Below are 25,237 nucleotides of genomic sequence, written 5' to 3'. Positions count from 1 at the left end.
GGTTCCCAAACCCACCCTCAAAACAATGATGTATTTCTGCTCTGGGGTGTCTTTAAAGACCCAAGATAAGTACATTCAATAATAACCTTCTAAATCAAAGATTGTTGCTTATTTGCTGTAAAGCGCACTTAGTCTCTTGGGGTAGGGGTAGTTGTGTGTGACTTGGCAAAAACTCAGTGCGTGCATTGTAACGAATTAGCAGAAACTTTGAGAGCTTCGTCTCAGTTTAATCTTAGCTATTTCCCCTCCCCCGTCTTCGGCACAGCATCTAGTAGGGGAAAGTAGGCTCGAAACCAAGACCTCCCACCAGAACCTAATTTTAAGTTTGCAATCTGTTGTCTTGTGATTTTTCACTTCGGATTTAACTTTGAAATAAAGACTTGTCATCCTTTCCGCTCGGGCCTCGGAGGTCTGTTTTCCAGTCACGGGAGGGGAATGGCTGCATTCATTTTAATAAAATTTTAGATACCTCGGGGGAGTGGAAAGCAATACTCATAATTATAGCACACATCCATCGTTAGTTAGCTTATGGTTGGGGTTCGCACGGCCTTTACCCAGAGAAGTGAAGCCTGGCTCGTGCTGTTAGCTTACGGTATGAGTGCGATTCGTCTCATGTGTATTAGAGACCTTGCGATCTACTGCTGCATAGATTTTTGAAGCGCTCTTGCCTTAAGACTGTCTTAGTGATGAACAGGACTGAAATTTCTGTAAGGAGAAGGTGTATATGCCAGGATAAGTGGATGATGGCCACCGCCATAGGAAGATACACTAACTGGGAAGGATGATGTTTAACCCAGCCACAGATACAGCTTGGTGAGGTCAAGTGTCCTGAATCAGAAATAGAGAGGGATACAGAGATCCAAGCTGGGTAGAGCTTTCTTATCTTAGATCTTTTCCCGGGCCATCTGTTCCGAGTTTACGTTTTTGTTGTAGCTGTCTGTGTAGTGTGACATCTTCACTCTTTTAAATTGGGGAAAAAAAATCATTGACTTGTTAATGTTTCATTTATTTGTCTTTCCTTAAAATAAAAAAGTGAGATGTAGTGGCTGGAGAAATGACTCAGCGCTTAGGAGCTCTTGCTGCTCTTCGAGAGTTCCAGAGTTCTGGTTGCTGGCACGCATGCTAAGTGACTCAAAACAACCTGTGCGTCCAGCTCTGGGGCATCCAGGGACCTCCTTTGGTCTCTACTGGCACCTTCCTGCACACGTACACAAATAGAATAAATCTTTTAACAAAATGAATTTTGCCTTTAGGGATGTGTGTAGCTCAGTAGTAGAGCACTTGCTTAGCCAAGTGCAAGCCCTTGGATTCAGTCCCCCCCCCGCCTTCTGCAGGAAATCCAGCAACTGTGGTGGAAATTGAAGAAACCTGTAAGCCCTATCCAGTAACTCCTTCACACATTTCCCCGTGGATGAGAGGGAAATATTTGTATTCATGAGGAAAGTTCCCTTTCTCGAGAGTAGAGAATAGAAGTTTTCACTTGTGGGTAAGAGACGTCTTGTTTGAGAGACATTTAGTATTAATGTTGGGATCGTGGTTTCGGCTGTTGACTCCTAGCTAGGGCAAGCTAGGGCCTGCCAATCTACTGTCTGGGTTTTGTTCAGTGGGAAGGAACATCCTACTGTCTGCCACAGAAAGCCCTGGTGTCATTAGGGAACGAGACATCATAAATCATAAAAATGTTATTATAATCTCCTTCGTGCTCAAGGGATATGGTTTTTTGCATACTCTCCTGTATCCTTTTTGTTTCTTTACCTGTTTCTCCCTCAATCACCTGCATTTCCTGGACTGTTTTTCTTTGCTCTCTCTGCCCAGGACTTTGACCGAACTAGAATGTTGTTTCTTATGGTACTGAGAAGAAATGGTGATTTAAAAATGTAATATACCCAATAAATTTTAGGTCAGACAAGGTTCACCACCCCCTCCAATGTTAATGATAGCTCAGATTTTTCCAAGCTTACGTTCTCTGTAGGAGGTTATGTTTTCAGAGGGCTAATGTGTTCCCAAGTGACTTGAAAAAAAGGATCGGGCTTTGTGTGTGTGTGAACCAAACTTTTATATAATACTATTTTAAAAATTGTGTTCTGGGGACTGGCAAGGGCACATATCACTCTTCCAGAGGACCTGGGTTCATTCCTAGTATCCACACGGTGCCTGATGACTGTGTGTGAGCCTGTGGCTCCAACTGCATTGGATCAGATGCCCTCTTCTGACCTCTGCAGCCAAAACACTCATAAACATAAAATAAATTAAGAAGAAATAAATTTAACATGTGTTCTATTTTTCTGAGCATGTCGTTGTTTGTGATGATCCCATACAATAAGTAGTTACCCTTCCTTCCTTCCTTCCTTCCTCCCTCCCTCCCTCCCTCCCTCCCTCCCTCCCTCCCTCCCTCCCTCCCTCCCTCCCTCCCTGCTTTCCTTCCTCATTCTTTCTTGAGACAGGGCTTCTCTATGTGGGTCCTGGCTGTCCTGGAACTTGCTCTGTAGACCAGGCTGGCCTCAATCTTAGGGATCTCCTGCCCCTACCCCCCAAGTGCACCATCACACCTGACCTAGCAGTTATGTGTTCCAAGCATGTTTACCTTTACTTGAGGAGATAGTTATAACAGCTGGCTCCGGGCCACTGGATGTTTGGCATTTGTTGGTGGCTTTGGCCCATGGAAACTGGTTCCATTTCCCTATCCCTTTGGAAGGCTACAAGGGATTTTGAATACCATGTTGTGAGGTTCCGGGTCTTGCTGAACATCTGATGGGCATGAATCTTGTAGGGGCTGAAAAGCTGCTGATTGAATTTGGGGTTTAGGCTGCTGGTTCTTGGTTGCTGTTGTGGGCTTCCCTGTCAGCGTAGTATCCAATGCCTTTGCTTCAGTCTTGGCTTGTGCTACTATTGTGACCACAAGGGTCAGCCGGAGACTTGGGCTGCTCAGCCGGAAGTCTTTGTTGACTTGTTTTGGATATGTCCCAGGCAGGCATGCACATCCAAGATACATATGGGCTTACACATCTTAGGCGAGCTTGTCTCCAGTACTTTACTTTCTAAGGTCACTTTCTAAGCTCACTCTCTGGTTTCCAGGGACCATTCTTGCTTCTGCTCACGAGTCCACCATTTCTGCTGCCTCTTCACAGCTGTGTTTGGTGCTCAGCCTTGGTGCCAGCCTGGGAGAGGGGTTGGATCAATAAAAACAAAGAAGGAACTCGCTGCTCCGTGGAATGGCTTCTTCGAGTCTGGGCTCCTCCTCAGCCTGTCTGCTTTTGTTAATTTTGGTTTAGGTGTTTCAGTGGTGTTTGGTGGAGTGAGGTAGTGTTTGCTCCTTGGGGATGCCAGATATTAACAATTCATTTTTGCCCACTACTTCAGTGAGTCAAAAGCTCCGCCCCCAGATCCTCACCCCTCCCTCTTTACTAACCTTACTTTGGAACGTTTGCCTCTGCATTTACTCGCTACGTTTTCCTATCTGATGCTTCCTAAGTGTTTGCTTTTTTAATTGCTTAATTTATTGGAGATGTAGCAGAATGTTTCAGGTGACTTTTAGGTAAAAAAGAAAGGGTTGGGAAGATTCTGTATGTATTTCTTCAGAAAAATTCTCTATTAGATTTTTTTTTAAACCAGACTGTTCCATTCAGTTAAAGCTTAACTTATTTGATTCAAAGTTTTTATTTCAAAATAATTACAGAGTCATGGGAAATTTTACTAAAGGGTTATGTCTGTTCCCGGTTTCTCTCTCGGCTGCATGGCTCACAAGCATGGGCAGACACTAGGGATTTGCCGCTGTTTAAGTGTGTGTGTGTGTGCCCTTTGGCATCCCCATCTCACTAAATGTCCCAGTGGTAATATGGTGTACAGTATCTGTATCATTCATTTTGCCAAATGGGTTTAGTAAGCTAAGGAATCCTATAGAAGCAATCCTTCCTTTTAGGTGTACACGTGAAACACCCCAATAAAGGTTGTGCATTTGGGTAACCTTCCTAAAGATAACTCCTAACTCCTTTCTTGGGTGTTTAATTTGATGGAACTTAGAGGCCCATTTAGTATAATTACTCATTGGAAAGCCCATGTCCTCAGTTTAGCTAAGAGATCATGGCGTTCATGAGAATGGAGAAGCCCTACCCTTGACCCTCGGCCCTCAGAGCACTGCCAATGCCTCCGAGCAGTCTGAGCCCACACTTATGACTTTGAAATGCTACCCCAGTCCTTCATGCTGCTCTGTCCTTCCCTCACTTTCCTGAGTCATCTGGGACCTGAGCAGTTCTGCCCTGTGACCGTGAATACAGGCAGACAGGGCTACTCTTATGCCAGGCGGCTTCAAACCGCGGAGGAAGACAGGAAGTGTAGGCAGGATTTGTTGGAATGAGGCAGGAGTGGGGAGCATGGTAGAGAATTACAGCTCACACATGAGGGCAGTGTGGAACCTGGTAGTTCCGGTTGTCTGTATGGGTGTTTTGCTTGCATGTGTGTCTGTGTACCAAGTGCATGCAGTGCCTGAGGAGGCCAGAAGAGGGCAGCACCATCGTCTGGCGTGGTAATGGCGTGTGTGGGTTCTTGGAATTGAACCCAGGTCCTCTGTACAAACCGCAAATGCTGTTAAACACTGAGCCATCTCCCCAACCTCCATGCCTTTTATTGTATGAACTGTCGCCTTCTAGATCAAGGGTATCTTTTTATTCAGGACTTATTTCTTTGTTTGCTTTCTTTTCATTGAGCACCCACTCTTTGTCAGGCTCCGTTCTGGTTCTGACAGCGTAAGAGGAAACAAAAGAAGTAAAATGTTCGGCTTTCCTGACGCTCAGAATTAAAAAACTAAGCGAATGAGCTGCATTGTGTGCCATGTCGTGGGAACCATCTTATGATAAACATTAGGGGAAGGTAAGCGGGGAGGAGTTGAGTTCTGCAGGAAAACTTGGTATTTCACATTGGAAGCCAGGGAAGGCTTGACTCTCAGCACCATGGTGGCCTCAGGTGTCAGTGAACGAAGTGAATTAGGGAGACAGACACCTGTAAGAGGGTTCTAGGCGGAAGGAAGTGCGTGAAGAGGGGCCTCAAGACTCAGGCCAAGGAAGGCTGAATACCACTGCCATTTAAATATTAAAAGCTACTACCTCCAATACATCCTGAATGTAAGAGCTGTCTGGACCACCGGCAATCCCAATAAGTGTTCCCCTGAAAATGAAAGATGGCTGAACCCAATGCTGGCAAGATTTCCCACCTTGAGATCTGCTACAGGTCTCAGTATCTCTTAGCCAAAATGCCCGGGGCTAGAAGTGTTTCAAATTTTAGGATATTTGAGATCTTTTGGGGTGGGACCCAAGTGTAAATGCATAATTCTTTTATATTTCATATACATCTCTGACACAGTCTGAGGCTGCTTGTATGCACTATTTTTAAGGCATCTGTGTTTTGACTGCGACCTGTTGTGTGAGGAAAGGTGGGGAGTTTCCTGCTTGGGGCATCATGTTGGCATGTGCAGGGATGCTGAACCTGGACCATGGTGGTATCCATGCCGATTTCTATCTAGATTTCTGCATTTTTATCCATCTTTCCATGCATTTATGCCTATCCTCCTTGGCTGAAGACTCTCCCCCTTACTTGGGATTGTGAGGTGGCCATGCGGATGAGGGTGTTGTTCATCTCTGGCTTTTATTGAACTTCATATGTATTTATTAACTCTTCGGCCTGAGTGCAGAGGTTGTGGTCTTTTGTAGAGATGTTTTTTAAAGTTACTTTCTGCCCTGAATTAACAAGTCTGTTCTCCCCCCCCCCCCACACACACACACAGAGAGAGAGAGAGAGAGAGAGAGAGAGAGAGAGAGAGAGGTTTTGTGTGTTTGAAATAAAAATTAATCTCATGATGCAAAAGGGGTGGAATAGGAAGATTATTGGAGCAATTGCCATTGTACCTGGGAGTGAGAAGGGCCGCAGGTCACCAGCTCTCTGGGGGTCCCCACCTGAGGTAGGGCTTTTAAATATTTTGCCCTTCTGTTAGTTACAGAGCCTGTCCCCACTCCCCAGCCTGACCTACAGGGACGTTCAGAGAAAAGCTTTCAAATGAAGGCCTGCTTCTGCAGCCTCTAGAAACTTATTTTTTCTAACTTCTGTTTCTTTACGCTTTGTGCTGACTCTGTCGAGGTCATCCCCCGAGAATCTGTCATGGTAGAATTTAGGAGACTTGGCATTCATCTCTAAGTTCTTATACCGAAGATAAAAATGGCTTCCTTCCTACCTTGGCTCATGAAAGAATCTTACTACTAAAAGTGCTATTAGCCCGGCAGACCTGTCAGCCTGATGCATGAGCTGTTGTAATTCTTGCACGTTGGGCCATTTCCTTTAGGAACACTCTCTTGGGGCTTTTAAGTTGATTGGTTTTCTCTTGGCTGAAGGCGGCCTGCCCAGAAAGCTCTCGGTTATGTGTGCAGACTTTTGACAGATGTAACACAGGAGGGCGAGGTGACCGCTTCGCCTTTTCTTCCATTCTGCTCATTCATGAATATCCTTTCCTCCTTTGAGGTTCAACCCATGTGAGTCTTAAACTGAGCTGCAGATGACATTTTTTCCCAGTCTTCTGTTTATTGACAAAGCACACAGGAGTCTTTTTTGCTGTTTTTTTGTGACAGTGTTTCTCTATGTAGCCTGGGTTGTCCTAGAATTTGCTCTGTGGAACAGCCTGGTCTTGAACTCTTAGAGATCTGCCTGCCTCTGCCTCCTGAGTGCTCAGATTAAAATCCTGTGTCCCTATGCCCTACTAGGAATCTTTTATTTTCAAGTGTTCAAATGCTTAAAAAAAAAAGATCTATTCATTTATTATGTATACAGTGCAGGCCAGAAGTGGGCATCAGATCTCATTACAGATGGTTGAGAGCCACCATGTGGTTGCTGGGAATTGAACTCAGGACCTCTGGAAAAGCAGCCAGTACTCTAAACCGCTGAGCCCTCTCTCCAGCTCTAGGAATATTAACTTATACTTAATTTAGCCTTTTGGAAAATTAGGAGGTGGGACTGGGGGGTGTAGTGGTTGCGGGTCTAGTTCAGTGTAGCTTGTTCAACATGCTTGAGGCCCTGGGCTTGAACTCCAGAGCCCTTCTTTCTTCTTGCAGATCAGTAGCTGGGTGAGCTGGCAAGTAGCTCAATGAAGAACACATGCTTTACATGAACAAGGGTCTCTGTTGGGTTCCTAACACCTCAAATATCAATAAAAATTAATAAAACAGGAATTCTCGGAAATTGGCCATGGCCTGTAGTGTCAGTGAAGTCTGTGTTTGTGTATGCTCATAAACCATGCAGCACGTGCTAGACTTAGGGATTAAGATGTATTACGGTCTTACGTGGATCATTAATCTTTTCATTTTCATTTGCTGCTAACGACATCCGCCAGAGACGTGTGAACATGATGCCTTGAGATGTGCTCACTGCTGGTGAAAAGGGAGATCTTTCTCCGTAGATCCCTTTTGAGAATCATGGTGTGTGGCTGAGTGGGGAACTTCCTAGCTCAGGAAAAGCTTAGCATCTCATGTGTGGATGGGTTACCTGTGAATCACTGGCATGTTACCTAGAGGTTTTTCCTTTGTGCCATACCTTGTGGAACAATAAGATATGCTTGTCAGAGCGGAAGCCACGGCTTACAGTCAACAGCGGGGCTGTAATGGTTCTGGACCAGTAGAGAGGTATCTTCGTTAGTGCGTTTCCATCCTTTTTCTGTGTGTCCGTCAACTTCATTTCCTGCACCCTTTGGCACCTTTATTTTCTTTGTTGCTGCACACCTTCCATGGCTAGACCAGTTTCAGAAGCATGGAAGGTGTGTCTGTCCCTTGCTGCTCACCCTGGCTTCTAGAATACAGTAGGTGCTTGGCAGGTGTTTCCCGAATGCCTGTCTCTGCATGCAGTTGACAGAGCCAGGGCAGGGATCTGCCTTGGGAGGGCCTGTGTTTCTTCTTTCATTCCGCCTGTTTCATGTGTGGTATCATTGGTGTATGCGCTCAGAGAGGAATGGAGAGCTTGGTTCCTGGAACACGGGTAGAGGCCAAACAGCGTCGCAGGCGTGAGGCCGTGAAAACTTTTCCTTGCTGTTGTGGGCAACAGCAGCATCACCAGGTCAGTGGTGGAGGCTAGGAACGTGCAAGGGAGGACTGAGTCAACCTGGTCGGTTCCGCTGGGCTGGATTGAGTTCGCTGGTTTCACAGGCTGTGTTTTCTGTCTTCGGGGCGTTCTGTACCAGACTCATGTTCACAGGTTGGATTTGCTCCCAGAAATAAACCCATTAGTCAGCTGCCGAGAGAGGTTTTCATTTTGTCCTGCCTGTGCCCCTCCTCCCACAGATCAAAGTTTGCAGAGTGGCTGTGAAATGAATGGTAGCGGTCTGTTTTCCTTGTGATTTTGATTTGTTAGGAAAAAGTGATTAGGTTTGCATTTTGAGGCGTTCGAGTTTTTGATTGATTTTTGAGGTGTGGCTAGAATCCAAGTAAAGCAAAAAAAAAAATTTTAAATCTCCCCAAATTGTGGAATAGATAAAACTGCATAAGCAAAAACAAGAAAGCAAACAGAACCCCTGGCAGAAAAGGAGAAAGAAAGTCGCTCTTTTCCTGGATCCCCAGGTTTGCGCTTTAGGTTTCGGTGTCTGATAAGAGCAGACCTTCCTGTCTATCTATCATTGTGATGCTGCAGAAGAAAGTCCGGGTGAGCAGAGTGGCCACCTGCATGGTTGCAGCACTCTGGGGGTCCCTTAGGCACCTGCCGCCTGAGCAGACTGCTCTCTCCAGCTAGTGAACTCACACGAGTGTTCCACCTCTCTGGGAACCATCTCGGCATTTGATGATGGGTTACCTGTTGCCAGGTATCAGTCTCTGGATCTGCCCACAGCCCCTAGAAAGCCGTGTGTTTATTTACCTAACCCACAGCCAAAGTGTCTGCTCGGCCTGACCCGAAGCCCTTATTCTTAAGATATTTATACCCATTTTAATACACACTCAATTATCTCCTTTTTTTTTCTCTTCCCCCACTTTGCCGTGCAGACCATAAAACCATGGGAAACGCAGAAAGCCAAAATGTAGACCACGAGTTTTATGGAGAAAAGCATGCCAGCCTGGGGCGGAAACACACATCGCGCTCCCTGCGACTGTCACACAAGACACGGAGGACACGACACGCTTCCTCCGGGAAGGCGATCCACAGGAACTCTGAAGTGAGCACCCGGTCCAGCAGCACCCCCAGCATCCCCCAGTCCCTGGCCGAAAATGGCTTGGAGCCCTTCTCCCAAGAAGGAGCCCTAGATGACTTCGGGGACCCCATCTGGGTGGACCGAGTAGATATGGGCTTGAGACCTGTATCTTACACTGATTCCTCTGTCACTCCCAGCGTAGACGGCAGCATGGTCCTCACGGCCGCCTCTGTGCAGAGCATGCCAGACTCTGAGGAGAGCCGGCTTTACGGGGATGACGCTACATACTTGGCTGAGGGAGGCAGGAGGCAGCGTCCCTATACATCCAATGGGCCCACGTTCATGGAGACAGCAAGCTTTAAGAAGAAACGCTCCAAATCCGCAGACATCTGGCGGGAGGACAGCCTGGAATTCTCACTCTCAGATCTGAGCCAAGAACATTTAACAAGCAACGAAGAAATCTTGGGTTCCGCGGAAGAGAAGGACTGCGAGGAGGCTCGGGGGATGGAAACAGAGGCGAGTCCCAGGCAGCTCAGCACCTGTCAGCGAGCCAACTCCCTGGGTGACTTGTATGCTCAGAAAAACTCTGGGGTGAAGGCAAACGGAGGACCGAGGAACAGATTTTCAGGCTACTGTCGGAATTTGGTGTCTGATATTCCCGATCTCACAAAGCATAAGATGCCACCAGCTGCTGCCGAAGAGACTCCTCCATATAGTAATTATAACACACTCCCCTGTAGGAAATCGCACTGTCTCTCCGAAGGTGACACCAACCCACAAATTAGCCTTAGCAAGAGCATGCAAGGCCGAAGAGCAAAAACAACCCAGGTAAAGCCTTAGAGATCGGTTGCAGTGTTTTAGAAGTGGTGCATGGCTCTCAGTGCATGATTTTGCTGTTACCAGCTCCTCGCTTTAAAACCCGGCTTCACCCGGTTTGTCTGGCAGCTGCTGCAGCTGGTATAGCTTTTGCTGCGCCCCTCTTCCAGTTCTGTGGGTAAGAGGTGGGGATTGGGGGTGTGTGTATGTAGTGGGGTGGGAGGATGTGCTAGGAATGGCAATAGCATTATTAAGTTCATACCAGGAAACTGCATCTCAACTCGGTCCCTCACCAGCACCTCCCTGATGGGACTTTCTCACTTGATGCTCTCTGTGGATGCGCAGGCATGGTGGGTTGCGGCGCTTGGAGCTCGTAAGCCACACTGCAGCAGGTGGGAGGAAGTCGCAGGGGCTGCTCCTTTGAAGGGACGTTTTTGATTCAGGGCGGGCTGTGGTCACTTGTCAGCTTGTCTCTGGTGTTGGCAGGCTTGCTGCCTTACCAGGAGCCATTTCAATTTCCTGTTCCTTGCGATGCGGCCAGCCCTGTCTCTGGAGGGAGGTCTAGCAGAAGGAATAGCATGGGCGGGTTCCCAGCTTCTAGTGTGCAGCCAAATCGTTTGTTTGACCTTGGGCAAACCCTGACTTTTAGAGGTCCCCTTGAAACGTGGCCATAAAGTTGCTTAGCTGCTCTATTGCAGGGGAGAGCGGGGTATGAGCAGATTCGTAAAAGACTTGAGAAGTGGAAGGATGGCCCTCTGACTTGCTGGCAATGATGGCTTGTGTGACTGTCAGACAGCCCTGCATGTTTTGGTTGTTTCTTGAGGCTACTCTTTCTTGTGGTGGATTTTGGGGAGCTTAGGATTCTGACCAGGTTAAGAGGCGGTTAGTGGATTGTGCTTCTGATTCAAAAGTGGATCTGCTTTCAAATCCTTTTCAAAGCGTTTACTTTGAAAGCGGTTGGGTACCATGGTAACCTGCAAAGGCTGCTGTACTCCGACCTGCCCAGTAGGGGTCAGTGCTGCACTCTCTGGCTTGGCCCGCGTTTGGGTCAAATGGCCAGGTGATGGAGGGCCCGGTGTGAGGCTCAGTTTCTTCCTGAAGATGGGTTTTGCTGATGCCACCAAGGTCACTCTTGTAGAGGCTTCATCTCTTCCTTCATGGTTGACTTTGGGCAAGTGAGTAGTTGTTTTAAATCCTTGATTTCGTCAGCTACCTAAGGGAGGGTAGTGGGACTGGGGACTCTAACTCAGTGGCCGGCCCCTGTGGGGCTTGCAAGAGGCTCTGGGTTAGCTCTTCGGCACCGTGGATATGCACACGCCGAGTAGGGGTAATAATAGGACTATTTGAGAAAATGGAATGAAATCATCTATGAGTCATGAAGCCCAGTACTTAGGAAGCAGTCAGTAGGGGAAATGTGTTCACCGGTGTAGCCCTGGGCATTGTTAGTGGTACTGTGTGGGTTGAGGAGTCGGGGCAGTTGGGTGTTTGCACCCAGATCTTGAATTGATGACAAATCAGAAGGTGTCATCTAAGAAGATGAGCAGGAATTGTGCCTCTAAGAGGTACTGCCTGAATTTTCACCTCCTGTTTTCTGAGTTGAGATGATAACAGAAGTGAGATTATGGCAGACACGATGGGTAAGCATGCTCCCTGGTGGTCCCTCTAACTACCCTGCGAGGCTCACTACTGTACTGTCAGTTTGACAGGTCATAGGCTGGTGGCCTGTTACAGGGTCACATGAAAAGCACTGAAGGGCTGCCCTGAAATTGTCTGCCATCAAATTGGCATCACAGGACTGATTCAAAGAGGTGCTCTGCCTGCCTTGAAGTTGGCAAAGGGCGTATTGACCTAGACAACACCTTTGCCCGGAATGATTCGGAGTTAGGTTGCAGGGGGCCACCCAGCTGTATTCTGGATTGCTGTCTCCATGGTTCTAACACCAGAGATAGCTGGGCCTCCACTTCACCCCACGTGCTGTAGGTCTTGAAGTCACAACCACTCATGGAACAGGGACAAAGCGAGACAGTGCTCCCTCTGGCTCCACCGAGAGCTCCCCTGGGAAACCGCAATATGGAGTCTCCGTCCCTTGGATGCTGACTTCCCAGGTTAATATACAGGAGTGAGATCATCTAAATGTGGTGTCTCATAAGGCCATAATGCTTAATGTACTGCAAAGTGCTGTGGACTAGGAATCCTAAGAAGGCCATTTGCATGCTGGCTTGTCTGCTCCTCACTGGATGTCCTTGGGTAAGTCCTCTCATAGGTCCTTCCCCGTCCAGGGAGAATGATACCATCCTCCAGCAGAGCTGTATTAGGTGAACCAACAGGACGCCATGCTTGGAAGCCCTTTGTGGAGCCTAGAAAATGAGCGGAAGTATTATTTTGGTATTGTCTTTATATGTTGAGTAAGGACCTTTAATGACTTGAAACAAACCCCAGAATTATGCACAACACTAGCCATCCGCCCACATTTTCCTAGTCTAAGTCTGAGCCCACTGTGTTCCAAACAGGGTATTTTAAGAGGCAGTGGGTGTGGAAGCTTCCTTGAAAAGAATTCTTCTTTTCCTTTTCAAAGTTTTTGACCCAAGGGACCGCTGTCGAAGCTTGAATCACAGATCTCAGTCTCCTTGTCGGCGGTGGTGATGTGGGTCTGTCAGCCATTTCACTCCCACTGGAAAAAGTTCCTGGCAAGCATTTGGTCCAAGAGCGCGACCTCTCAGCCTGGAGAAAATACTCTGGATCCAAAGTAATGTGGACAATTGAATTTGATTTGAAAATGATCACAAAAAGAGGTTTTGGCCATTTTTCCTGTTTTTGTGTGTTCAGCGGTTGGATTTGTTCCTAACTGGGGCAAGCCGTAGAGTCCTCGTGAAAGCTTTGAGAGTATCACACATGATGAGCTACGGTTTCTCGCACACAGTTGTTGGTTTAATTCACACATCTGGGCATGTGTGCTTTGTACTTGTCCACATGCTGTATGTAGTTTGTACTGAGCAAATGGAGAAGAGTTTGGTTATTGATTTCAGTAACAGGACAGCCGAGGTCGCTCCTTGGATTTAATTGATGGCTTGGTGGATTTCGGGTCGAACCTGGCTCTTTGGTTCCATTTCTTTTAACAGACGGAGGAGAGGGCAATCTGGGGTCATGCAGAATCAAGGGTGTCAGCAACTCTGGCCTGGGAGTTTTTGCCTTCTGCCCTGTGATTGTTTAACTCCGTGAATCTGGTTTCTTTTCAAAGGAAGCTCCTGGGAGGATTCAGTATTCTCGGAGGGAATGAATGAACAATGCAGAACCCCGGCTCTGCAGAGTTCGCGCTGCCCACTGAATGGTGGTTAGGAAGGCAGGGCGTGGCTTCATGCCCTGCAGTTCCATCTTCTGCAGCCCTGAGACTTTTGATGGATGAGTAGGAGAGAGGGGACACTGCCATTAATGATCTGTCCCATGGCCAGGGTCAGAGTGTCTGTGGAGTGCCTGAGGGACGTTTTGGCGTGGAGCCATTGTGCAGACTTGAGGAGAACTTCATTCACCCGAATGAAGTGAAGGACTGTGACTTGGCTCTACTGAGCCGGTTGCCAGGAGCCACAGAATCCAGAGAGCTGTAAGGTGATCGGGCTGAAGTGTGGTGCCCTGTTGCCAGTGGCTCCTCCTTCCCAGGCGGACTGTGCACCTTGAATCTAGTGGGAACAGGAAGAGGCAGAGAGCTCTGTTAGACCTTGGGGAATTCGTTGCAGCCTAGTTTCAAGATGCCAGCTTCTTGGAGGAACCTCATAGAGGGTACCCTCTCTACCCGACTCCATAGCTTTTCAGGGAAGAATGGTGTCTTAGTGTTCTGTTGCTGTGAAGAGACACCGTGGCACAGCAACTCCTACGAGAAGGCCTTTAATTGGGCTGGCTTACAGTTTTAGAAGTTTAATCCATTCTCATCATGGTGGGGAACATGACAGAACGCAGCTAGCTACGGTGCTGTGTCTTAGTTTGGGTTTTACTCCTGTGAAGAGACACCAATGACCATGACAACTCTTATAAAGAAAGCATTTAATTGAGGGGGCTCACTTACGGTTTCAGAGGTTCAGCCATTTATTGTCATTGCAGGGAACATGTTAGCGTGTAGGCAGAGGTGGTGCCTGAGCTTAGACTACATTGCAGGCAATAAGAAATCAATTTACATACTGGGCGGTATACTGAATATATATGAAACCTCTAAGCCTGCCCCCCACAGTGACACACTTCCTCCACCAAGGCCACCCCCACTCCAACAAAGCCACAGCTCCTAATAATGCCACTCCCTATGAGATTATGGAATTATGGGGGCCAATTACATTTAAACTACGACATGCTGGAATAGTAGTTGAAAATTCTACATCCATTCTTACAGGCAGCAGGAAGAGGGAGTGACCCTGGGCTTTTGGAATCTCAGAGTCCGCCCCTAGTGACACACCTCCTCTGTCAAGGCCACACCTCTTAGTCCTTTCAGATAGTGCCACTCCTTGGTGACCAAACATTCGAATCTATGGACCTTTGGGGGGCATTCTCATTCAAACCACCACCAAGGGAGGACTGAAGAACTTAGGTGCAAGATCTCAGCTCTTCTGGCTCCATGCTATTTGCACTTCCTCCTTGGTGGTACCTTCCACAGCCTTGGACTGTAAGGTTAAAATCCTTAGTTCCCTCCAAGGAAAAAGGGCCTTGTTGGCTAAAAATGATATTATTACCCCCATTCTCAGTAGATGACTAGGAGAATTTGAGAAGCTGTCCTGGTGTTTCCTTTGATCAACAAATAACAGAGTGGCTGGTTTTACTAAGATGAGGAGCCTAGGCTTTTTTGTTTGCTTTTCCGAAACAGGGTTTCTCTTTTTAACAACTCTGTCTGTCCTTGTTCTGGAACTTCCTTTGTAGACCAGGTTGGCCTTGATCTTACAGAGATCCAATTGTCTCTACCTCCCGAGTGCTGGGGTTAAAGGAGTACACCGCCATGATTGGCTTGAAGAGCCTAGTATTAGATCAGAAGAATATCTTAAGTTCCTAGACAAATGATTTTGACTCAGAAATGAGTGTATTGCCTGAGCTGGAAATTGGCTCCATAGCTAAATGAGCCTTTACCTTTGCTCTAGACACTTGGGACCCAGCTAAAAGCCTCGGGCTTTGTCCTGACATAAACTATGGGCCACACCATCTTGTGTATCATCTTTAGGATTCGTGGGTCCCCTAAAGTCTATTTAGAGAAGTCTGGTCAAGAGTTACTTTGTAAGCGCTAGAGAGATGGTTCCACAGTTTAGAGCACTGGCTGTTCTTGCAGAGGACCTGAGTTCAGTTCCCAGCACCCACACAGCAGCTCACAACCAGCTGTAACTCCACTTTCTCAGCCCCCTTCTGGCCTCAGCGGGCTCCTGCATACAGGTAATATACACACACAGGAGTGCACACGTAAAATAAAAAAAAACAAGCTTTTAGAGGAGTGCTTTAAAAGGAGATTCTTTCCACTAATGCTTCATGAAACGAAATATTTTCATATAGAATCTAATTTTCTAAAGCTCCCCCTTTTCTTTCCTTCTTCTACCTTCTGTTAGTTTTTGGGTTTTTTTTTTTTTTTGGTACTTCCATCTTTGTCTCACTTTTTTAGCATGTAAGTTCTGAAGTGAGGTACTTGTTTTGAAAACAAGCCCATCCATTTCCTACAAGGACTTCTGACTCCTTTGCCAAGATCTTTTTGGAGGCGATGGGTGGTGGGTGGGCAGTTGGAAGACTGGCTAACATAACAGCCGCGCTTCTCAGACCACTCTGTGCGCTTCAGAAATGCTTTAGGCATCAAGGAACTTCTGTTTATGTGGGGTATGCCTTGAAATAGCCACCGCTTTAGTAACTGAAATAGAAATGTAGGAAGTGCTCATTAATTCATTTTAAATTAGGAATACTCCAGTTTTACATTTATGTAAATACCTTTCCATTTAAATTCTTATTATCTTAAGTTAAACATAAGTTAAAGTAAGAGGTTTTGTTTGGTGTCTGCATGGGTCTCCAGTCTGTTCCTCAGCTACTTACAGGCTGCTGCTCAGCTGTCCTGTGTAGGGTTTGACCTCTGCACAGGGACCTGGGAAAGGAAGACATGCAGGGACCCCTTGCATGTGTCTTAGCGATCTCGGGGCCATTCCTGTACTGCTGGGGAAAGTTCAAGCTTGTGGGGAAAAATGACGGTTTTTAATTTAGTGCACCAGTAGAGAAAAGTTGTGCCCCTCCGTTCCAGCTGTGTGACAGTCATGTGGAAGTGATGGTTGGACAGCCTAACTGGGGAGCAAGGACTGGAATCAGGACTTCAGCATCCCGTGAACAGGGATGGGAGGGCCTGCTGGATGTGGCCGTGAAGCCAGGCTGCTATGAAGGCCCCACAGGGTCTTCAGAACCATCCCACCTGCGTTTCATTTGTTTAGGGGGCCCAGCTGAATCTGGACCACCCGCTGGCAGGAGCTTTGCATCCACGAGATAACCCAATTTCCCCTCTGAGTTTATGTATACACTTAAAAAAATTAAATAAAAAAATGTAAATGACTTGTGGTTGTATCCACAGAAGACATTACAGAGCTGCTTGAAGTTGCAAACGTAAGCTTTACGGCAAAGACTCATCTGTCATCTCAACTTTAGGAGAGCCTTAGTGAGCTTGGCAGTGACTGCATCTTTACATCAGAGGAAAATGTTTTTCCACAGGAAACTGTTTTCCCTGTCTTGAGATAGCAATGGGGAATGAGCAGCAGTTAGTTCATTCAGTAATTATTTTTGAAGTGCCTACCCCGTGCCAGGCGCTATTCTTGGCACTGGGATGTGTCGACGAGAAAACTCCCGAGCTCGTAGAGTGAGTTGTGGTGAAACGGGGGTGTACGTGGCACAGACTAGATAGGCAAGGCTTGGGTGACTAGGTGCTGGGGAAGTGTGGCAGGCGACTTCAGACTGGGAGCTCACGGCATGACCCCGAGAGAGGTCAGACTTGGGGCTAGAAGGAGGGGAAAGAGCTGGGTGTTGAGTTGTCAGGTGGGAGGCTACCTAAGACATCTGAGGAACCCAGTGTGGCTGCAGTAGGGCTGGTGATGGGAAGCGGAGATGGTGCGGAGGGGTTGCCATGGCAACCGCAGGAGGGAAAAGGAAGGTATGTGGTAGTAGAAAACAAGGAACATGGATGTTCCTGGAAGAAAGAGCTAGAACCATGCCCTCGACAGAGTGCCTCAGTTGATGCTGGACGTTTGTTTGCGCAGGGTCATGAGTGGCAAGCTCTGGAACCCACCCGATTCTGTTGGGGAAACTTATCTGGCAATAGTGTGTGGCCCTGGATTAGTGGAAGGAGGCTCGCCATGTTAACAGATGCGAAGGTAGGGAGGGAAGGAAATGCCCTGTAGGTGGTACAGGAAGTAGAGGGAGGATGGCTCCAAGGCAGAAGCACATCCATAGAAGAACAGAGGAAGGACTGGGAAATGACTCACGCCGTGGACCTAGAGGGCCAGAGCTTCAGGAATTACCTGGAGAAATGTTCCCAGCATTTGCTACTACGTATTGGATTCCCCTTTTTAGTAACTAAGAATTTCAGTTCCAGGCAGGTGCTGGTGGGGCGCAGCTTTAATCCCAGGACTCACAAGGGAGAGGCAGGAGGATCTCTAAAATTGAGGCCAGGCAGGTCTACAGAGCGAGCTCCAGAAAGCCTGAATTACAAAGAAGTCTAGTCTTGAACCCTCCCCCGCCAAAAAGGAATTTCAGTTCCAGTGGTTGAGCGAAGTCAGGAGGCACTCCCACTGGGGATAACGAGAGGACAGATGGATGTTGGAAACTTAGAAAGCCACGGAGCTTGGGAGAGGATGAAAAGCGGAGAGCGAGCTGGCCTCCTATTTCTAGCAAGTTAGTAATGATAATTATCAGCAGCGCCCAATAACTGCTAATTTAGTGTGGGTTACGTCAACGGTTTCTCATTTGCCGTGGTGTTTCCAGAGTGTGAAGATGATTTCAGAACCCCATTAGCATTAAGCTCCCACCTATCTGCCTGCTTGTTTTTCTCATGAGATCTTGTTTATACCGGATTCCTCAGAGCAAGCTCCCTCCCTGCCATGTTGGTCCAGGAAGCTTGTAGCTATGCCTAGGCCTTGCCTCTTATCTCATGTAAGGAAGGGCTCACGTGTAAGTAAGGTAGCAATTATAGTGAATATTTGTGTGCTTGAACAGCGTGTCCAGCATGTTTGAGGTTCTATTCCTGGGCTAATATGATCACTTAGCATATCATGAAGTGTTTTATTACGTAGATACAGGCATAGTCGCTGGAGGCATGGCTCCGTGGTAGAAAACTTGCTTGCCGTATGTAGGACCCAGGATTAACCAGTACGAAAGGAAACCCAAGTAGGCCCTGTTATATATATGAAGGATCTGAGGCCCAGATTAGGGGCTCAGATTAGGATAGTCTTTTACCTGAAAATGGTGTTTGCTATACTGAAACAACTAAAGGAGCGTATACTATGTCCAAGGGAGGTATTGAGAACTGAAGGGCATGCTCGTGTATGTGCGTGCCTGTGTGCGTGTGCGTGTGCGTGCCTGTGTGCGTGTGCGTGTGCGTGTGTGTGTGATGCACGTGGCGGGAGACGGACATAGGAGGAAGAGCAGTTCCATTTCACGCCTTCCACAAGTCTGCACTCTTTTCTCTCTACGGAGCAGTGAATTATCTTATACTGTATACACAGTTTCTTTGGACAGGTAAATTTGGGCTAAGCTAGATCCATCAGGGAAATTAACTTGACCAAGAGAAACAGTTTCTAATTGCATTACACGTCTGGCTACAAGTGGCCAATTGATTTTGCAGGTCCCTGAATTGTCCCAGGACTCCTGCACTTTGAGGCTAATTAACTTTTCAAAATTGGTTCTGTATCCTAGCGAGCGCAGGGCGCTGTCCCTTGGAGCCCCTGTGAGTCTTCTGGGCAAGACCCGGAGCCTTGCTACAAGGCGGCACGAGTCCATATTCTTCACGTTGGTGATTCTGGGTTGTAAGGGAGTGGAAACAGGCTTTGCTTTTTGCCTCTTGAGATTTCAGTACAGGAACTCATTTGCAGCTTAAGGGCCCAGGAGTGGCCCCTACCTTGCAGCTGCAGGGTGCTTTGGGCTTATCCAGTAGGGAAGCACAGCCAGGCTTTCTGGAAAGTTGCAAGCAGAATGGAAGCTAGCGGGGGGGGGGGGGGGGGGGGGGGATTGTCTTGAGAGAGTGAAATTTAAGGACACCCCTGTCATTTGGATGTTGTTCAAAACTGGAAATCTCTCCCATGAAGCATTCTAGTTAGGACATTGACTTGGAGTCGCTTTGCAGAAGTCTTGACTAGATCGTACGCTAGCCAGATCGTACTTCTGGCCCTCTGCGACACTCTTCCTGGTGCTAGGGATCCCAGGGCCTCACAAGTGCTAGGCAGCCCTCGGTCAGGTCACTGAGCCATGCTCCTAGATCTCCAATGAGCATTTAATGTATATAGATATGGTATGCATGTGTGTTTGTGGACATGCTCCTGCATGTACGGATGCAAGTGTGAGTGAGCGCACATGTGTGGGTGTGTGCCTGTCGGAGGCTGGAATCGCTATGAGTACTCCTCCCACTTGGCATTGGCTGAAGTTTGTTGGTATCTAACGCTGATCCACCTACCCAGCCCTCCTCTGATGTTTGAAATTAAAATTTAGTATTTGGCTGGCTAGGTTAGAAGAGAGTATATGCCGAGGTCTTGGCTTTAGGTGAGAGAGATTTGTTTTTCCACAAAGCCTGCGTGGCCTCCAGGCATGACTTCCTGCTGTCAGCTGCTTGCGCTGGGAAGGGTCCGAGGTGGCTAGGTATTTCTCCATGTGGGAAGGATCTGGTTTCTCTGTTGTGAAATTGCTTAGAGACCCAGAAAGGCAGGAGGGAGCTCTTCCTAAAGATGACCACAAGAAAGCTTTATGTCCCAGTGAGGGAAGGAGAGAAGACTATTGAGCAATGTCTCTGGCTGGATTAACCCATCATCTGCAATGCTAGAGGATGTGCTGCAGGGTATCTGGGACAGCCCAAGCCTCTTGACTAAATAGGGGTTGGAGCAGGACAGCTGACATCTATTTCCTAATAGGTTGGGTCACATAGAGGGGAAGTGTCCTACTGAGCCCAATTAACTACTTCTGGGATGAGGTGGTATGTCTTGCGCAGGTCCAGGGACACTCCCCAGCGATTACACCGAGCCTTGTGCTCAGGAAGTATATGATCTGAGCTGGGGCCTCCAGGCTTCCTACCTGGACCATTCTCCCCTCTGCTCAGTGTGGAGACTGTCGCAGAGTTGAACACACAACCTGGGCCGTGGCCAGTTCACAGCTTCCATTGGCATGAGCAGATGTTTAGGTGTGACATAGAGGTGAGTGTCCATAGAGTCCTAACCAGAGCGCTTGGCTTATGCGGAGACGAGTCTGTAGAGGAGGGAATGGTTAGCAGGCTTGTAAACTGGAAATGATGGGCGCACGGAGAGCCGGCTGACCAGGTCTCGCCTTCTGTGTCCCACCATCCTCCTTAGAGCTCTTCCAGGTCCTTCCACTGTTGACTTTGAGCTATTTGCTGTGCAAGTGAAAACAAACAGATGAGCAATCGCTTAGCCTTTTCCAGAGAAAAATAGAGGTACGTTAAACAAAGTGGGGGAGGATGGAGTTGAATAACGCAGGCAAAACTCTAGCCACAAGCTGTCCCACGGGGCTGCCCTGCTTCACAGTGGGAAAGGGTCTCAGCAGCGCAAGTTCGAGCCTCCATCTGCCACTAAGCAGAATTAGGACTTCCCTAGTATTCCTACCTGGCAGTGAAGGAGATGGTTCCAAAGGTCCCTTCCTGTTCGGGGACTCTGGGAATTCTAAGATGTGGCGTCATCTCTTTCTTCTTTGGACTGAAGTCACTCGGGTGGAGGATAGGGCCCGTGTGGCTTCTCAGGGAGGTTATAACCGGTTCCTCCAAACATTCTGAAGTGGTTTGGTGAAATCTTCCCCATAGTCTCAGCCATTTGAATACTTTGTCCCCAGATGGTGCTGTCTGGGAGACTTTTAGGGGGTGTGGTCTTGTTGGAGGAGGTGTGTCAGTGCAAACTTTGAGAATTTGAAAACCATTTCTGGTTCATTTTCTTGGCTTCCTTCTTGAGGTTTAAGATGTGAGCCCTCAGCTTCTGTCCCAGCAACCATGTCTGCCGCTTACTGCCACGTTTCCCGAGCTTGATGGAGTCTCATTTCTCTGGAACCATCAGCCCAAATAAACCCCTTCTTCTGTGCGTTGCCTTGTTATGTATCACAACAATAGAGAAAAGCAGAAAATATACAGGCCCAACGTTCTTTAGAGGACGTACAGACCTACGAAAATCAATTGAAGAAATTCACAGATTTCCATGGCTCTTAGTTATCTAAAATTGTCAGATTTCTTTATTGTTTAACATCCACATGGTGAATGTACCTGCCAGAGAGAAATGTGGGTTGCTAATAGAGCTTCTTGTTTGTATAGTGGATCTTTTACTAACTGACTCTGGGTTCTTTGTGACCGTCCATGGCTGTTATTAGGCAGGCATGGGTCTGTTGGTCTGGTTTCCACTGTTGTAATGAAATGGCCCAGGCTGGTTCATTTGTACAGAAAAGACATCTATTTAGCTTAGGCAGGGAGGTCCAAGAGCTCGATTCTGGCCTCTGCTGGCTTTGTTGAGATCTTTAGGGGCACAAAACATCATAGTGGGAGTCAATCTGAGAGGCAGGGATCGCATGGTGAGATGGGGAGTCATAGAGATTGGGGGACCAGACTTCCTTTTCCAGAAGTTTACTCTTGAACACTCTTGAAGGAGTTGATTTAAAAGACCAGCATTGGTGTTTCCTAAGGGCAAGACCCCCCCCCCACACACATATGCACACAATGGCATAAATACCTCCCACGAGGCCCACCCCTTTTGTTCCTTCCATTTCTTTCTACTGCCAGGGATCTAAACCCCCTGGATTGGATGCTTGCTAGCTGCTAATCAATGGCCGCCCTTCCTGCTCTTTCCTGCTCTTCCTATTGTTACTCTCCTACTTTTTTTTTTCATAGTAGAGAACCACTGGCTCAGACTGACCGAGACAGAGTCACAGCCCCGATTTGGGCCTGGGGTGGCACAGTCCTAGCTGTGGTATGACTTAGTCTGCCCTATTGCTTCCCAGTACAGATTTTAGTGCAAAGTGTTTGCTTTTGTGACAGTTGAGAGTGTTCATTTAGTCTTGACGTGTGTTAGCGGGACTAACAGTCCCCGCAGACTGGCCAACCTGCCGGTATGTGCGCTGCTGTGCCCTTTCTTTGTGTCACACTCGGGTTCCTGTTGTCTTCCTTTGAGAAGAAACAGTCTTGTTTCTCATCCTCCAAGCTCATAAGCCAGCCTGTGCCGTACGGTTGTCACCGTCTTCCCTCGACAATGACAACATTTAATTATTGTTTATGGAAATACCTGCAGTACGGCAGAGCAATGGAGATTCTGATTGAAGAACCTTTCTCTGTGATCCGGAAATATCCCGCTGGCGTACGGGGTCAGCTCCGGAAATTTCAAACACTGTTCCGTGGGGAATTGATACTCCAGCATCTTGGCAAGCGCCCGGCTCTGTCACTCAGCCCAGGGCAGTGAGTTGCCTCCTTCAGGCTCCTTACATCCCAGCTTTCAAAGGGCAAAGTAATTGGAGAGGGGCATTGGAGCTGTGGGCCCTGCAGGCCGGTTTAGCACAATACACAGTGAAAGGCTGTTTTGGGGAAGCCAGTCTGATTAGGGCCTAAGGACTCCTGCCTGCTCTTGGGATATGGGGCCTTGCTGGGTGAGTGGGTGTGTTAGCAATCTATTTAGTAACCCCAATATAAAATAGACCCCCAAGCAGGCCTTTTATTTTATTATCAGCTGTAAAGATCTAGTTATGCATTGTAACCCCAACCCCCAGAACAGCTAACTAATCAGCCTGCTGAATTTCTCGGAGTTCAAGGCCAGCTGAGGTGGCTGAGCGCTATGGGCTCCCTCAGCATGGGCTTGGTAGAATCTCAATAGCTAGTTTGCCAATTAGCTAATTAAGTCAGATAAATGATAAGCTCTTTGAAGTGTTCCCTGTGCCTTTTATATTTCTTGAACATTCTGAATCGTTAGGCTGCATTTTTGGAGTGTTTGAAGGTTTGTTTCCCGAGCCGCCCTGCCGTGCACCGTGTTAAGAGGGATGGGTCCAGCTTCAGTAGACCCTGGTGGGCCTTTTGCGCTGCAGAGCCCCCGGCTGGACCAAGCTCTCCCAAGTGCTTTCTGTGTGTGATGCATGTCTGCTTCTCTCTCCACTTCTGTTCCCAAGGATGTTAACACAGGTGAGGGCAGCGAGTTTGCAGACAGCGGCATCGAAGGGGCCACCACCGACACGGACCTCCTGTCCAGGCGATCTAATGCCACCAACTCCAGCTACTCGCCCCCTACCAGCCGAACCTTTGTGGGCAGCGACAGCGGCAGCAGTTCGACGGGGGATGCTGCACGCCAGGGGGTGTACGAGAACTTCAGGCGAGAACTGGAGCTGAGCACCACCAACAGCGAGAGCCTGGAGGAGGCCGGCTCTGCACACAGCGACGAGCAGAGCAGCGGCACCCTCAGCTCCCCGGGCCAGTCGGACATCCTGCTAACAGCCGCGCAGGGCACCGTGCGCAAGGCTGGTGCGCTGGCAGTCAAGAACTTCCTGGTACATAAGAAGAATAAGAAGGTGGAGTCCGCTACACGGAGGAAGTGGAAGCATTACTGGGTGTCCCTGAAAGGTAAGGAGGCTGCCCCAGCAGCATGCTGGGAGTGCCAGCGGGTGCATCCCACAGGTCCTCACGGTTATGCGATATTTCGTAATTGTGTGTCTAAAACATGGTCTCTTGTGGTAGAAACACCACATTAGATGTATTTTTTCTTTCTAAACTTAAATCCTGGGGTGAGGATGATTAAGATAAGCCCATCACTGAAGAACTGAAAGATCTGGTTTGAGATATGATTTTCTTTTTCTGTCTGTGTTTTCAATACTAGGAATTAGATCCAGGGACTCTCATGGGTTACATATTACATAAGCGCCCCATGTATTACAGCCCCATAGCTCTTTGTATTTTTATATTTGTTTTGAGGTACCAGGTTGCCCAGGCTGGACTTGGCCTGTTAATCATCCTGCCTCAGCCTCAGGGGTAGCTGGAATTATAGGTCCCTGCCACCGCACCTGGCTGTTTAACACAGTTTTAAATCTATGATAGGGCATTGTTGACCGTGTGCACAACACTGTAGGCAGGCCTCTAGGACTTACTCACCTGAGGAATGGAAGCTTCATGTCTCTTATTCAGTAACTCTCTCGGAGTGTTCCCCACCCCCTACAAATGCTCTTTCATTGTTTTCTGTGCTTCATGGTCACCCCGGTTTTGTTTCTGTTACTGTGATAAATAAGAATACCCCAACCAAAAGCATCGCAGGGAAGGGAGAGTTTATTTGGCTTATAATTCCAAGTTGCAGTCTGTCAAAGTCAAGAACCCAAGCCACTAGTCCCATTGCATCCACAGTCAGAAACAGAGAGGCGTGAATGCACCCGTTCTGCCTGCTTTTGCTTGCTCTCAGCTGGTTTCCCCATCCTATACAGTTCAGGACCCTCTGCCTAGGGAGTAGTGCTGCCCACAGTGGGCTGGGTTTTTCTCCGTCAGTTAGCCATCAAGACAGTCTCACGGAGACATGCTCATAGACCAGCCTGATAAAGACAGTTACTCAATTGAGACTCATCCCAGGTCATTCCAAGTTGTGGCATGTTGAGGTTTAAAAGCCACCAGCACATGTGAGAGGAACAAGTCAGGTTCCGCATTCTCATAGATTGCTGGTTCCGATGTGCGATTTTGAAGTGAGTTCCCCTGTAAAATTTTGTTTTGGGTTGTTCAAGTTTATTTTTCACACAGTGACTGTTGGAGAGAGAGAATCCTTAGCTTAAGTCCAGTGAAATGGCCCAGGTTTGAGGACTTTTTTTTTTAAGTGGTAGAATATCACTAATTTTACAGGCTTCCATCTGGTGCAGATGGGCTGTCTAAATCATCATTTGTTTCTGAACAAGTCACTATTTTATAGTCTAGCTGTGTATATTGGAGTACTCTTGGTTGTACACAGGGCAGACAGATGGGTACCACGCTGCTTGCTTCTCAAAGAGACTTAGTGCTTACATGTTGCCTTTTGCTGCCATTTGGTGTCCTTTCCTGAAGAGGTTGTGTGTGTCTGCTGAGCCCTGCATGGGTCTCTATCCTGG

At 47.8% G+C, this 25,237-nt stretch overlaps 1 protein-coding gene across 7 annotated transcripts in view; it reads left to right on the top strand.

The window, feature by feature from the left end:
• The window catches only part of Tiam1 (TIAM Rac1 associated GEF 1), a 357,642-nt gene that overhangs the window by 225,191 nt on the left and 107,214 nt on the right, over positions 1–25,237 (top strand). For 5 of the 7 annotated variants that reach the window (XM_075959442.1, XM_075959443.1, XM_075959444.1 and 2 more), the window contains 2 exons: positions 9,003–9,976; positions 23,294–23,741. In XM_075959442.1, the coding sequence (XP_075815557.1) occupies positions 9,014–9,976; positions 23,294–23,741 (1,411 nt within the window). In that variant the 5' untranslated portion in view covers positions 9,003–9,013. Of the gene's footprint in view, positions 1–9,002; positions 9,977–23,293; positions 23,742–25,237 lie in introns of those variants that run through there. The other 2 variants (XM_075959446.1, XM_075959447.1) reach the window with 2 other exon arrangements.

Source organism: Microtus pennsylvanicus, chromosome 1, assembly GCF_037038515.1.
Source record: "Microtus pennsylvanicus isolate mMicPen1 chromosome 1, mMicPen1.hap1, whole genome shotgun sequence".
Classification (NCBI taxonomy): Eukaryota; Metazoa; Chordata; class Mammalia; order Rodentia; family Cricetidae; genus Microtus; species Microtus pennsylvanicus.
The sequence above is the reverse complement of the archived record's forward strand: the minus strand, read 5'-3'. Positions and strand labels throughout refer to the sequence as shown.